Source organism: Cherax quadricarinatus, chromosome 1, assembly GCF_038502225.1.
Source record: "Cherax quadricarinatus isolate ZL_2023a chromosome 1, ASM3850222v1, whole genome shotgun sequence".
In the NCBI taxonomy this organism is placed as follows: Eukaryota; Metazoa; Arthropoda; class Malacostraca; order Decapoda; family Parastacidae; genus Cherax; species Cherax quadricarinatus.
Window position 1 is genome coordinate 4478632 of NC_091292.1, and position 15807 is coordinate 4494438.

The 15807-nt window shown below is 37.9% G+C and overlaps 2 protein-coding genes across 4 annotated transcripts in view; one reads left to right on the forward strand and one right to left on the reverse strand.

Moving 5' to 3' along the window:
• LOC128686459 (uncharacterized) overlaps positions 1-12618 on the forward strand; it is a 43424-nt gene extending 30806 nt beyond the window's left edge. Inside the window, exons 3-9 of one of the 2 annotated variants that reach the window (XM_053773408.2) lie at positions 5348-5514; positions 5835-5943; positions 6448-6545; positions 8453-8566; positions 9596-9725; positions 10966-11121; positions 12065-12618. In XM_053773408.2, the coding sequence (XP_053629383.1) occupies positions 5348-5514; positions 5835-5943; positions 6448-6545; positions 8453-8566; positions 9596-9725; positions 10966-11121; positions 12065-12159 (869 nt within the window). In that variant the 3' untranslated portion in view covers positions 12160-12618. The remainder of the gene's footprint in view (positions 1-5347; positions 5515-5834; positions 5944-6447; positions 6546-8452; positions 8567-9595; positions 9726-10965; positions 11122-12064) is intronic. The other variant, XM_053773398.2, reaches the window with a different exon arrangement.
• BORCS5 (BLOC-1 related complex subunit 5) overlaps positions 1-15599 on the reverse strand; it is a 77343-nt gene extending 61744 nt beyond the window's left edge. The window contains exon 1 of one of the 2 annotated variants that reach the window (XM_053773421.2): positions 15475-15599. The gene's annotated coding sequence lies outside the window, so the exon portion shown is untranslated. The remainder of the gene's footprint in view (positions 1-15474) is intronic. The other variant, XM_070087113.1, reaches the window with a different exon arrangement.
• Between the last annotated feature and the right edge of the window lie 208 nt (positions 15600-15807).

Below are 15807 nucleotides of genomic sequence, written 5' to 3' on the forward strand. Positions count from 1 at the left end.
GTGTGTGTGTGCGGGTGTGTGTGTGTGTGTGTGTGTGTGTGTGTGTGTGCGTGTGTGTGTGCGTGTGTGTGCGTGTGTGTGCGTGTGTGTGTGCGTGTGTGTGTGCGTGTGTGTGTGTGCGTGTGTGTGTGCGTGTGTGCGTGTGTGTGTGCGTGTGTGCGTGTGTGCGTGCGTGCGTGCGTGCGCGTGCGTGTGTGCGTGTGCGCGTGTGTGCGTGCGTGCGTGCGTGTGCGTGTGTGTGTGCGTGCGTGCGTGTGCAGTCTGACCTTTTAAGTCTTCTGTGTAACTTGTATTCTATCATGCCTTTTTTTTTTTTTTACTCTCTAAGATTGAGTTCTTTTAACCTCTCATCCTTCTTAGCTCTTGGACCAGCCTTGCTGCAAATCTCTGAACTTTCTCTAATTTCTTATAATCTTGGGTTTGAGGCAGGTGGTGCCCACTCCATCATTCGACAAATATCATTTACAGTTTGTATGATTCTTTAAAATATTCCTGAAAGCTGCTTGCAGATTTGCTAGGGGCTCATATACTACATGCTACCTCAAGGACCTTCATAGTAAATAAATTCTTTTGCCAAGAACATTATACTTTATTGTTTAATCATTGACCTGTAACTCTGGTCTAAGAGGGTTAATGTACTGTATTATTATTTTTCTTTTATTATTATTATCACACTGGCCGATTCCCACCAAGGCAGGGTGGCCCGAAAAAGAAAAACTTTCACCATCATTCACTCCATCACTGTCTTGCCAGAAGGGTGCTTTACACTACAGTTTTTAAACTGCAACATTAACACCCCTCCTTCAGAGTGCAGGCACTGTACTTCCCATCTCCAGGACTCAAGTCCGGCCTGCCGGTTTCCCTGAACCCCTTCATAAATGTTACTTTGCTCACACTCCAACAGCATGTCAAGTATTAAAAACCATTTGTCTCCATTCACTCCTATCAAACACGCTCATGCATGCCTGCTGGAAATCCAAGCCCCTTGCACACAAAACCTCCTTTACCCCCTCTCTCCAACCTTTCCTAGGCCGACCCCTACCCCGCCTTCCTTCCATTACAGACTGATACACTCTTGAAGTCATTCTGTTTTGCTCCATTCTTTCTACATGTCCGAACCACCTCAACATCCCTTCCTCAGCCCTCTGGACAACAGTTTTGGTAATCCCGCACCTCCTCCTAACTTCCAAACTACGAATTTTCTGCATTATATTCACACCACACATTGCCCTCAGACATGGCATCTCCACTGCCTCCAGCCTTCTCCTCGCTGCAACATTCATCACCCATGCTTCACACCCATATAAGAGCGTTGGTAAAACTATACTCTCATACATTCCCCTCTTTGCCTCCAAGGACAAAGTTCTTTGTCTCCACAGACTCCTAAGTGCACCACTCACCCTTTTCCCCTCATCAATTCTATGATTCACCTCATCTTTCATAGACCCATCCGCTGACACGTCCACTCCCAAATATCTGAATAATTTCACCTCCTCCATACTCTCTCCCTCCAATCTGATATCCAATCTTTCATCACCTAATCTTTTTGTTATCCTCATAACCTTACTCTTTCCTGTATTCACTTTTAATTTTCTTCTTTTGCATACCCTACCAAATTCATCCACCAATCTCTGCAACTTCTCTTCAGAATCTCCCAAGAGCACAGTGTCATCAGCAAAGAGCAACTGTGACAACTCCCACTTTATGTGTGATTCTTTATCTTTTAACTCCACGCCTCTTGCCAAGGCCCTCGCATTTACTTCTCTTACAACCCCATCTATAAATATATTAAACAACCACAGTGACATCACACATCCTTGTCTAAGGCCTACTTTTACTGGGAAATAATTTCCCTCTTTCCTACATACTCTAACTTGAGCCTCACTATCCTCGTAAAAACTCTTCACTGCTTTCAGTAACCCACCTCCTACACCATACACCTGCAACATCTGCCACAATGGCCCCCTATCCACCCTGTCATACACCTTTTCCAAATCCATAAATGCCACAAAGACCTCTTTAGCCTTATCTAAATACTGTTCACTTATATGTTTCACTGTAAACACCTGGTCCACACACCCCCTACCTTTCCTAAAGCCTCCTTGTTCATCTATCCTATTTTCCATCTTACTCTTAATTCTTTCAATAATAACTCTACCATACACTTTACCAGGTATACTCAACAGACTTATCCCCCTATAATTTTTGCACTCTCTTTTGTCCCCTTTGCCTTTATACAAAGGAACTATGCATGCTCTCTGCCAATCCCTAGGTACCTTACCCTCTTCCATACATTTATTAAATAATTGCACCAACCACTCCAAAACTATATCCCCACCTGCTTTTAACATTTCTATCTTTATCCCATCAATCCCGGCTGCCTTACCCCCTTTCATTTTACCTACTGCCTCATGAACTTCCCCCACACTCACAACTGGCTCTTCCTCACTCCTACAAGATGTTATTCCTCCTTGCTCTATACACGAAATCACAGCTTCCCTAACTTCATCAACATTTAACAATTCCTCAAAATATTCCCTCCATCTTCCCAATACCTCTAACTCTCCATTTAATAACTCTCCTCTCCTATTTTTAACTGACAAATCCATTTGTTCTCTAGGCTTCCTTAACTTGTTAATCTCACTCCAAAACTTTTTCTTATTTTCAACAAAATTTGTTGATAACATCTTACCCACTCTCTCACTTGCTCTCTTTTTACATTGCTTCACCACTCTCTTAACCTCTCTCTTTTTCTCCATATACTCTTCCCTCCTTGCATCACTTCTACTTTGTAAAAACTTCTCATATGCTAACTTTTTCTCCCTTACTACTCTCTTTACATCATCATTCCACCAATCGCTCCTCTTCCCTCCTGCACCCACTTTTCTGCAACCACAAACTTCTGCTGAACACTCTAACACTACATTTTTAAACCTACCCCACACCTCTTCAACCCCATTGCCTATGCTCTCATTAGCCCATCTATCCTCCAACAGCTGTTTATATCTTACCCTAACTGCCTCCTCTTTTAGTTTATAAACCTTCACCTCTCTCTTCCCTGATGCTTCTATTCTCCTTGTATCCCATCTACCTTTTACTCTCAGTGTAGCTACAACTAGAAAGTGATCTGATATATCTGTGGCCCCTCTAGAAACATGTACATCCTGAAGTCTACTCAACAGTCTTTTATCTACCAATACATAATCCAACAAACTACTGTCATTTCGCCCTACATCATATCTTGTATACTTATTTATCCTCTTTTTCTTAAAATATGTATTACCTATAACTAAACCCCTTTCTATACAAAGTTCAATCAAAGGGCTCCCATTATCATTTACACCTGGCACCCCAAACTTACCTACCACACCCTCTCTAAAAGTTTCTCCTACTTTAGCATTCAGGTCCCCTACCACAATTACTCTCTCACTTGGTTCAAAGGCTCCTATACATTCACTTAACATCTCCCAAAATCTCTCTCTCTCCTCTACATTCCTCTCTTCTCCAGGTGCATACACGCTTATTATGACCCACTTTTCGCATCCAACCTTTACTTTAATCCTTGAATTTACATATTCATATTCTCTTTTCTCCTTCCATAACTGATCCTTCAACATTACTGCTACCCCTTCCTTTGCTCTAACTCTCTCAGATACTCCAGATTTAATCCCATTTATTTCCCCCCACCAAAACTCCCCTACCCCCTTCAGCTTTGTTTTGTTTAGGGCCAGGACATCCAACTTCTTTTCATTCATAACATCAGCAGTCATCTGTTTCTTTTCATCCGCACTACATCCACGCACATTCAAGCATCCCAGTTTTATAAAGTTTTTCTTCTTCTCTTTTTTAGTAAATGTCTACAGGAGAAGGGGTTACTAGCCCATTGCTCCCGGCATTTTAGTCGCCTCATACGACACGCATGGCTTACGGAGGAAAGATTCTTTTCCACTTCCCCATGGACAGTAGAAGAAATAAAGAAAAATAAGAGCTATTTAGAAAAAGGAGAAAAAACCTAGATGTTAGTTACCATTTTGTCCTAGGCACATGTCCTAGGCACATATATATATATATATATATATATATATATATATATATATATATATATATATATGAGAGAGAGAGAGAGAGAGTGTGTGTGTGTGTGTGTGTGGTGTGTGTGTGGTGTGTGTGTGGTGTGTGTGTGGTGTGTGTGTGGTGTGTGTGTGTGGTGTGTGAGTGTGTGTGTGTGTGTGTGGTGTGTGTGTGGTGTGTGTGTGGTGTGTGTGTGGTGTGTGTGTGTGTGTGTGTGTGTGGTGTGTGTGTGGTGTGTGTGGTGTGTGTGTGGTGTGTGTGTGGTGTGTGTGTGGTGTGTGTGTGGTGTGTGTGTGGTGTGTGTGTGGTGTGTGTGTGGTGTGTGTGTGTGTGGTGTGTGTGTGTGGTGTGTGTGTGTGGTGTGTGTGTGTGTGTGTGTGTGTGTGTGGTGTGTGTGTGTGGTGTGTGTGTGTGGTGTGTGTGTGTGGTGTGTGTGTGTGGTGTGTGTGTGGTGTGTGTGTGTGTGTGTGTGTGTGTGGTGCGTGTGTGGTGTGTGTGTGGTGTGTGTGTGTGGTGTGGGTGTGTGGTGTGGGTGTGTGGTGTGTGTGTGTGTATGTGGTGTGTGTGTGTGTGTGTGGTGTGTGTGGTGTGTGTGTGTGGTGTGTGTGTGTGGTGTGTGTGTGTGGTGTGTGTGTGTGTGTGGTGTGTGTGTGTGGTGTGTGTGTGTGGTGTGTGTGTGTGGTGTGTGTGTGTGGTGTGCATGTGTGGTGTGCATGTGTGGTGTGCGTGTGTGGTGTGTGTGTGTGGTGTGTGTGGTGTGTGTGTGTGTGGTGTGTGTGTTGTGTGTGTTGTGTGTGTTGTGTGTGTGTGTGTGGTGTGTGTGGTGTGTGTGGTGTGTGTGGTGTGTGTGTGTGGTGTGTGTGTGTGGTGTGTGTGTGTGGTGTGTGTGTGTGGTGTGTGTGTGTGGTGTGTGTGTGTGGTGTGTGTTTATGAGACAGAAAAAGACACCAGCAATCCTACCATCATGCAAAACAGTTACAGGTTTCTGTTTCACAGTCATCTGGCAGGACGGTAGTACTTCCCTGGGTGGTTGCTGTCTACCAACCTACTACCTTAATTATTATTATTATTATTACCAAAACTAGGCACTAAACCTATATGTTCTGTAACAGATTTTTATCATTATAATTATTTAAATTTGAATTTAAATCCAATTTGAATTTCTAACATTCACTCAGGATGCATCTGCATCAAGAATAGTTTTGTATTACTGTACAGAAGAAATTTAAGATCTTCTACTCATAGAGCAAACCCTGATATTTTGGTATATTTCCAGCATATTATTCTGAATGTGGTTTTGAGGTGACCAGGAACAAGACATATTGGGTGTCTCCACAGTCGGGCACCTCTAGTGTTGTCACCACTGGTGGAATGTGTAATCTTCGCATCAAAAAGATTACTTCCTCCATTTGCTTCATAAGACTAGATCTTATCAAGTTTAAGGTAAAGTACTAAGGTAAAGTCAGTTACTAAGAAGTGTTATCTCTGCACAATTAATATTCCTGATACAATGATAAGCAAATATGTCTTATTCCTTTCATTGTAGTTGTACCTCACTCACAACCCAGAAAACTATCTCAGAACATTAAAATCTATTTCATCAGTCTAAATGTCTTATTTTTAGTAAACAGATAATATAAGCCAGTGTTTGAAATTTATAAACTGATGTAACCTATTGTCTGTAAGGTAACAGTCGCTGCTATTATGTACTGTATCATCACTGGCCCAACAATTCATCCTATTTATTATGTGTAACCCAACAGCTGATGTCTCCAGTTAATGGCAGCTGCACAAGTGACCATCTGGTTGTCTCCGGGCAAAACATTAATGCCTTTACACCTAAGCTTTGTGGTGAAAATTCTGGTCAACATTGTAAGTACAGTACATGCGGTGTTCAATGTCGAAGTTAATATGTATAGTAATAGAAATAGTCTTCTGGGCAAAGCAGAAAAAAAAGAAGCTACGATGTAGCAAGTGCATTTACTGCTAACAGTTACCCTTCTTGATTGAAACTACCTATTTACAAATAGAGGTCAGAATATTATACAGTACATAGATCACACTGTAAGACCTTGATTTAACAGATTTAAGATTTAATGAACAAAATCAGAACAATAAAGTCTGTTGTATCCAGAACTGTCAATTATTTTTACAAACTGATGGGTAAATTAATTTCATGGTTACTGGACAAAGTTCAGTATTACTCCATTATTGTTGCAATCATAGTAAAATCAATCACATTACATATTTGGATTTAACAAACAATTGGAATTACCAGACACCCTTTCCTTATTAGTTCATTAAATTAAGGTTTCACTATACAGTAAATAATGTCATATTAAAACAAAAATTTGTATGTATACAATGTTTTGGCAGTGTATGTCGACGTGGACACTGTTGATGGCCCTGTGGAGCTCAGTATTACAACTGTAGGGAAAGGACTGGACAGACAATGGGAAATCAAAGTGTCTCAGGTAAATATCCATACAAACGTAGTTATATAGAGTATCATAAAATACAAAAGGGAGTAACAGTTCCAGAAGTATTTATGGAAACAAAAATTTATTAACGGATTCAAAACTAGAACTATCAGAATGCAGAAATGTACTGTATGCAGTAGTACCAGCACTCTTATATGAATATGAAGTATTGTCTTTGAATTTTGCACTAAGGAGGAAGCAATAGCAATGTCTTGTCTAAGATTAACATGTATACATATTATGCAGAGAAAATGAATGAAAAAAAAAATAGAAATTGGTGTGGTAGTATAAAAGTTATAATTCAGACAACGAAAGTGGCTTGTTTATGTATGGAGTATGAACAAAATAAGATACAGTGGAACCTCGGTTTTCGTGATTAATTCGTTCCAGAAAATCTGATGAAAACCGAATTGTACAAAAACTGAAGCAATATTTCCCATAAGAAATAATGTAAATCCAATTAATCCATTCCAGACACCCAAAAATATTAACAAAAAATACATTTTATAGAGAATAACTATAGTTTTACATACAGAAAACAATGAGAAATAAATATAAATGACTAATGAAATGGATAAATGAACATTTAACATCACTTTTACCCCTAAGGAAGACTCTTGTTGGCATATGGAGGACACCAAGGAGGGGAGAGGGAGGAGAGGTTATTGTTTGGAAGGGGAATTTCCTTCCATAAGGACTTCAGGTATCAAGGCTCTGTCTGGGGTTACTTCCCTTCTTTGTCTTTTACTGGCACTAGGACCCCTGTCACACAAAAAAATCTGTCCAGAGAGGTCTGTTTCTGGCATCTCTTTAAGATATGCCTAAAATGTTGCAGACACGGCTTGCAACAGCTTTGTTAGGGTGATATTTCTCCACAAAACTTTGCAACTCACTTCACTTTGCACACATGTCCTTAATCACTGAAGAAGGCACATTCTCGCCTCTTCCTCCTCCTCTGAAGCAATTTCCTCAGCTGCAATCTGTTGCTGTTCCAGTTGAAGGTGTTGCAGCTCTTCAGTGGTTAGCTCTTCCCTGTGGTCGTCCACCAACTCTTCCACATCCTGGCCACTCACATCCAACCCCATGGACTTCCCCCAAAGACATAATAGATTCCACAACAGGCGTAGGGTCGTCAGGGTCAGCCTCAGCCCATCAACTGCCGTGCCATTTCACAAATTATCGACTCCAAAACACTATCTCCCGCTTGGGGTGATGCTCACTCAACAATAAACAAAGGCAGACTGAGTCACTTGGCACTTGAGTGGCTGAGTGACACGGGTGGGCAGGCGGATGCGTTCAGTACAGACCATTGTCAACTCTACAAAAACCGAGGTGATGTATAAAAACTGGTACAAAATTTCAATAGAAAAAGCCATCGAATACCAAATTCTATGAAAACTAGGGCGTACGAAAACTGAGGTTCCACTGTAGCTAAAATAATGTGCATAAAATTGGAATGGATGCAAGGTGTAGGGAGCACATGAAAAAAAGCTGGAGAAAAGTATGAAAATAATGAGGAGAGGCAGGGCTTGGCCTTTCAGGTTACCTATTGGAGTAGAGATGACTTGTCTGTAGGATTTGACAAGCTAGTGGAATGGAAGCTAGGTAATACCTATACAGAGACTCTGGGAAAAACTGGTTAGTCAGATTTGAGTTTTGAAGTTGGGAAACATGATGCCTGCACTCTGACAATGGGGGTGGGGAGATTTTGGTTTGGTGGGTCAACACTGGACCATGACATCGACGCCCTTTCGGAAAGGTAACTAAGGATGAGTTATGGTGACTATTGTTTTTGGGATCACCCTGCCTAGGTGGGAAATGATTTAATTAAATAGATAGTGATCCAAGCACTATTTATGGTACATTAATGAAAATATTTTTTATTTTATCTGATACTACAGATTGAGTGTAGCAGCCCATATCGTCCACCAGCCAACTGCTTACAATACTTCACTGGAGCACAGGGCACCTTGACCTCTTTCAACTATGTTGCTGACAGAGATTCTAAGTACCTAGTGTGTATTATCTAACACCCACATAGAAAAACTAATACAGTATTATCTGATGCTTATTTCTCATTGTTTCCAACAACTTTTTAAGATATTATTTGCTCGTTTTAAGTTCCTGACTATTTAAAACCAACAGGCTAAGTAGACTTTTCCATGCATACAGTAGCTGTAAATTTTTAAACTAACCTAACAACTATACAGAATAAATTTATGAAAAAAAAATTGTTTTTCCATGAAAAACTATTACTATAGCTTCTGCAAATACATAAATATTGTTTCGTGTAAAGCTCCTCAAAGAGAGTATAACAACATACTACAAATGAAGATAGTTTTCTAATCAAAGTGAAATAGAGTACTATACTGTACTAAATTAAAAGGATGGAGCTGTACAATGCATTGTAAGCTGAACCACTGAAAAATATAGAAGAAACTTTTAAAGAATCAAAAGGAGGAATGCAATAAACACTCACTACATATATTGTATTATATTCTATGGAAACAATGAATAATATAATAAAAAGCAAGAGTGTGGAGCAGTGATGCAGAAGAGGTGGTGGGCTAATTTATAGAGGTAATGAGTATAATCCCTATGAATTTAGTGCTCCCCTATAATGATAATATAATGATAATAATAGAGATAATGAAACCATTGTTTGCCTTTCTGTGACCATACAGTGGGACCTTGGTACTCGAACAGCTCCCTACTTGAACAAAGCACAGCACTCGGCCAAACAAACACGACCTGCCAGAACTTCACTGTAAACTATTTTGTGTTTCTTTGCATTTTTGGTGTTTTTTATATTTGCATAAATAAGTCACCATGGGACCAATGAATATTAGTGATAACAGCCAACCAAAAAGAAAATTGGTTGGAAAGAATTTGTTCAAGACTCAAAGAGATTAGCACTCAACAGCCTTCTGGAATGAATTACGTTCGAGTACCGAGGTTCCACTGTATTACAAGACTGGTAAATCCTTACAAATGCTGCTTTTACGAATATTTGCTAATAGCTTATTAAAGCATTTATTTTTCAGAACAATCTAAATTATGCTATGTGCATCAGGAAGGAAGCTGGATTCTGTTCTGTTGTCTACCAAACAATTCCTTCAGGAAATTATACCAAAAACAGAGTCTTTGAAATTGTTAACTTTCACATTGATTCTAGTAAGTACAGCATCTGTAACTCTGTCTTCCATGCTTTTTTTTTTTTTTTTGTTCATACATATATAGTGTACTTAGCAATTTTCTTGCATTTTTTCAAAACATTATACTGTACATCAATAAAATAATTTGAGAGGCCCACAGTAGGCACAATTCAGGTTAAGTTAGACTAGGACTAATTGTATTTAAATCTAAAAAGTCTACATAGACGTAGAGTTCTTTATGCTTGTGAGTTTAGTATAAGATACTGACAAGAAATTAAAAAGGACGTAACAAAAATACGAATTACAAGACTATTCGATGCAATAAAAATTACTGACAAGTCTGAAAAGGGTGAATGGTACTTTTTGAAAATACAGCGCAGTATAAGATTAGTTTCAGATTACAACATCATTCAGTAAAATTGTCATTAACAAGTTAAAAAGAATTGAATGATAGTTTTAAAGTACTGTGCAAAAAATATTTGTTTTAGGAAGATACAGGGTATAAATATAATTGGACTAATTAAGCACATGAAGCTTTTATTAGCTTTTTTAAGTCTTCTGGTAAGCTATTCCACATTTTTGATAATTTAATTCGCATTGAGTTTCTGTTGAGGTTCAGCTGAACTCATTGACCATCAAATAGTTATTTGTTTCGAGTGAGATGCCCATGTTGTATTATGGTTTTCCAAAAAGTGTTTTAGATCACCATCGGCATTACAGTGCATTGGAGAAAAATGGTATAAAATACCAACATGATGTATAAAGACAAAAATGCAGTGTAATGCATTAATGTCTTTATTAGAGTGCAGTATTTTAAAGATGTGGAGTGAAGAATAATAAGTATGTATGGAATTAATATTTAGCAGGTTTATGGTTCAAGTCTTGACTCTTGACCCCACTTTTATAGCTTTACTGATTGCCATTACGGTTTTCTGGCCTATTGAGACCTATCATACCATACCTACATCATAGGTCAGATATATGAATTGAATGGGTGAGTCTGAGCAGGAAATGTCTTACATGAGCCAACAGGCCTGCTGCAAGAGCCCCTCTATTCATATGTATTTTGGTTTGTACATGTTTACTTTCTGTGTGTTAAAATGCTGCTGTCATTAATACAGATGCCTATTAATAAAAACTAAAAAGTGTTATCTTCCCTCAAATTACCCACTTCCCCCTGTAGTGCACCTGTACATTCAACTATGTACTCCTTGTCATCTACAAACACTGATATTTTCTTCTCTTCTTGCACCATGCAGGTGGTGTGGCAACCTCTGTAATCCCCAGTGGTGAAGCAGGACTTGGTCTCATCCAGTGCCCTGATGATTACCTCATCATGGCTGGCACCAGACTGTGTGGAGAACGTCTCAATGATGGCTCCAACCCACAACCCACTAATAATGGCCCTATTACAGGTGCAGGCATTGTTACTTATTATTAAACAGTCTTGATTACAGTACAGCCTCTCCTCACTTAATGACAGAGTTCTGCTCATAAGACCACGCCAGTAAACGAATTCGTCACTAAGTGAGGAGAGGCTGTACTGTAATAAGCCAAAAATACAATATCATGTTAACTTTTCTTTATCTAATGCTTTATTCTAGCTAATTCCCCAATCTGAATTGATAGTACAGTATTTCACATGCCAAAGAACAGTACAGTGATCTTATGGTAAAACAAGAATACTCTGTATTAGTGTCCATTTTTCAGATCTACATAATTTTTCTATTATAGTATACACAAGTGTCAACTATACTAATATGAATGAGCAGTTAATTTTTTTTATTTTTTAAAGTTTCTTTAAGTGTCAATGCTTCCACCCATTGAGTTTGGGTGCTGTATAAGAAAATATTTAAAAAATAGTACCTGTAGTCCTGAGTTCTGATATAATCACCATCTTGGATCATAAAATTGTCAGTGATATTATAACTTCTGTTGCAAGCCTGAGGTACTGGGTTTTGCTATAACCAATAGTCAGTAATAGTCACAAACAAGGACATAATTGTGTGATTTACACTGTATACATATTCTTTCTTGAATTGCTTGTACAATCTTCAGAATTACTACTTGAGATAGGCTCTTAATAACAGTAGCTTTATACTCTATGCTAACAGTAAGCACTTCTTAACCTTGATTTAAAAGACTTCGGAAATGCAGGACAAAATCTACTGGGTCATTTGATTTGGAAACAATGAACAAAGTCCTTCGGTTACAGAAATTGCGTATTACTGTTATGATCACTGCAAAACAATTTCATCTCAACCAAAATCACTGTTATTAGCCACCCACTTCACCCCTTCCCCGTTAGTCCATTAAATCAAATAGGATTTATTGTATTAATGAATTTTTTTCTTTCAGATAAAACACGTGGTCCCTTCATTGTTCAGTTCACCAGTGATGGCTGGTTCACAGGACAAGGCTTCCAGCTCATCTATCAGCAATATCCTTGCTAAAATAATCTAAACCACAGTTAACTATTAATGTTATAATTCCTAAGGACTTTATTTTTAACTAGAAAATTAGCTCACCTTGTTTTAAGTATTTACAGTATACTCTTATTTGCCTTTATACAGTACTGTATGTAAAGTTTATATTTTCTTTATATACTAAATTCCTGTTTTCAATTTTACAAATAGAATAGATACGTATAACATCAAAATTAATAAAAATTTGTAAAAGTGAGAATTCCTTGTCTACCTTACTTCTACATTATATTTAAATTATATTAGATAACCTGTATAAATAAACTTATTTTTTATACTGTATATGTAGAATTTATTAATTTGTTTTGTATTTATTTGTGTTTAAACTAATCTCACATAGTACAATAATGTATGTAATACAGTACATATATTTTAGGCTATGGTAATTTGCGCAACAGCCTCTGGCGCCCAAATGCAAGTAGATATTGAACAGCATTTCCAGATGCATTACATCTGCTTTTTCTTCAATTTGAAGCTAAATATGCATTTTACAGGCTTATGTAACCTAACCTAATCTGTATACTTTCTGCTACCCAACTGCCATGTAAATTAACCTGTAACAAACTGCCTCCTGGTTAGAGGCAGTGGAGATGTCATGTCTGAGAGCAATGTGTGGTGTGAATATAATGCAGAGAATTCATAGTTTGGAAGTTAGAAGGAGGTGCGGGATTACCAAAACTGTTGTCCAGAGGGCTGAGGAAGGGTTGTTGAGGTGGTTCGGACATGTGGAGAGAATGGAGCGAAACAGAATAACTTCAAGTGTATCAGTCTGTAGTGGAAGGAAGGCGGGGTAGGGGTCGGCCTAGGAAAGGTTGGAGGGAGGGGGTAAAGGAGGTTTTGTGTGCGAGGGGCTTGGACTTCCAGCAGGCATGCGTGAGCGTGTTTGATAGGAGTGAATGGAGACAAATGGTTTTTAATACTTGACTTGCTGTTGGAGTGTGAGCAAAGTAACATTTATGAAGGGGTTCAGGGAAACCGGCAGGCTGGACTTGAGTCCTGGAGATGGGAAGTACAGTGCCTGCACTCTGAAGGAGGGGTGTTAATGTTGCAGTCTAAAAACTGTGGTGTAAAGCACCCTTCTGGCAAGACAGTGATGGAGTGAATGATGGTGAAAGTTTTTCTTTTTCGGGCCACCCTGCCTTGGTGGGAATCGGCCAGTGTGATAATAAAAAAAAAAAATATATTAAAATTATTATAATAATAATCATGGGGGAGCACTAAACCCATAAGATTATACAGTGCATGTCTGGGGGGATGGAAGGTATTCAGGCTCAATTCAGGGAACCAGAGCACAGATCCAATTCCCTAGATCAAGAGCCCCTCACCAGCATCAAGGAACCTTCCTGAGGGGTTCATATTAAAAATATTGTATTATAAATATAGTAATGTACTGTATGGTACACCTACATAATAAGTACTATACTCTTACCACAATATTTCTACAAGCATATAAACTGCACTCATAACTAATCCTAAACATATGCAATAAGATCACAAGAACCAGGTGATGTCTTAATATACAATACATCCACAGGGAAAAGCAGTATTACTCCCAGTGCTCTTATAATTTCTCATTGATAATGTGAGGAAATTATGAAAGTACTTAACATAATGGACTACTACTTTTCACTAATCTTAAATATAGGTATATAACATACCAAATTAAAAAAATCATAACAAATCTTGCTGTTTTCTTGTGCATTTCATCAAGACAACATAACATATCTGTTACTTATTCTGGGGCTTGTGTGACCTCCTAGATTGTTTCCAATTTAGGAGGTAACACCAGACCTCCTAAACTGGAAAGAAAAATACTGCATTACACAAATTAAAACTGTCAAGAAATAACCAAGAGTAAAGGTAGGTGTACAGAAGTTTCTAAGATTTCTCTCTCTCATGTTGCATGTTTCTGTAACATACAAAAGACCAGCAATCTCAGCAGGGTGCAAAACATTGAACAAGCTTCTTTTTCACTCATATGACAAGAAGGTAGTATAACAATATATAAACCTTTAGAGCTTATGTTAATTTTTTTACATCGCTGAATTTAAAGGCTAAGAGGTTTTATCCTACCTTAGCTCATTTTAGAACCCAGCCCTAACTACTGTATAATACTTACCCCTTTTCCCAAGATAGATACAAAATAAAACAGTAGACTATTGCTCGGGTACCTAATAACTGCTAAGTGAATAGAGGCAACAGATGGTGGTAAAAAGACGGATGCAGTATAATGTGACCATTTATTGACAATGTTTTTGCCAATGTAGTGTTTTTTAATCAAGTGATACGGTGCAAGGAAATACATCCTCACATCTAAACCCACTCTAGGATAAAATCCTAGCTGTTTGGTTACAAGCTAAATGAGTTACCACTGAGTTATGAGCCATGTGTGGCTATGTGGTGAAATTTTACCTTGAAATTGAAAAATTTAAATGGTGCCATAAACTTTAATGTTGCCACAACTTTCGTGTGATTTTAAAGTTTATACTTTATTTGTTGAGCCTTAGAAACAACTGTACACTGTTTCAGAATGTAATGGGCAAAAAAAAAAAATAAAAGCAATTTACTGTACTTGGCTACACTGGTGTGCTAGTATGTATCATTTAAGTAAATGTATTAAGGTACAAGTACAATTACATCAATTTAAGTGATTACAATTGTATATAGTAACATACTGTAATACAATCGCAGACGGGTGATCTTAACAAAAGACAAGCCATGAGGGAGTTTTGCAACACTACAAAGCTCCTGATGATGCACAGAGATATGTGAAAGATCGTGAGCTGATGATTTCCATCCCCAGTGGCTTGTCTTGCATAGTAACATATGTTTAAATTACCTAGTCGGCTGCAGTTACTTATTTCCATTGGGGGTGTTTGTAATATCTCATTATTTAAAGCATAATCATCAGCATCACAGATAAGCAGAAGTCTTAATTTCTATTAGCTAGTATTTCTTGAGAAGTGCTAAATAGGAGCCCTACATTATTATGGCAGGGAAAATTTATTATTATTATTATTATTAAACATGCTAAACTACATGAGAAAGGGGTGGATCGTAAGCCCCTCAGTGCTTGAGGGGGAGAGGATATAGAGCACCTCGGAATGGGAAAGACAGGTACAATTCCTTGGATCAAAACGAATAGTCTTAATTATTATATTCACATCTAAGCACTAAAATTAATGAGTCATACAACAATGGTTTTAAGATATCCAAACCAACAACGTAATGTGTAAATAAATGGTGGCTAATTTATTATCAAAGCGTTATTTTAGACTGACTTACCTTGTCTGCTAAGTGCCTTATTTTGGGATTATCAGCAAAATATATAAATGGACAACGTTCAACATTAAAGACTAACTTATTTCACCTTCCAGGACCACAATCAATAAGTAACAAATTGACAACCTATACAATATTAACAACTGGTTATATATTAAAGATAGTGCGAGGAAAATATTTTAATATGATTAAAAAAAGAAAAAGAAATTTAAATTATTTTTTAAAAAATCTTAAAATTAACGAAAAAGTATTATGCTGACTTGTTTGCTAAAGGTTTTCAACGTTATATTGATAAATTTGGATAAAATCTAAATCATATTTGCTCTATTATGTAAG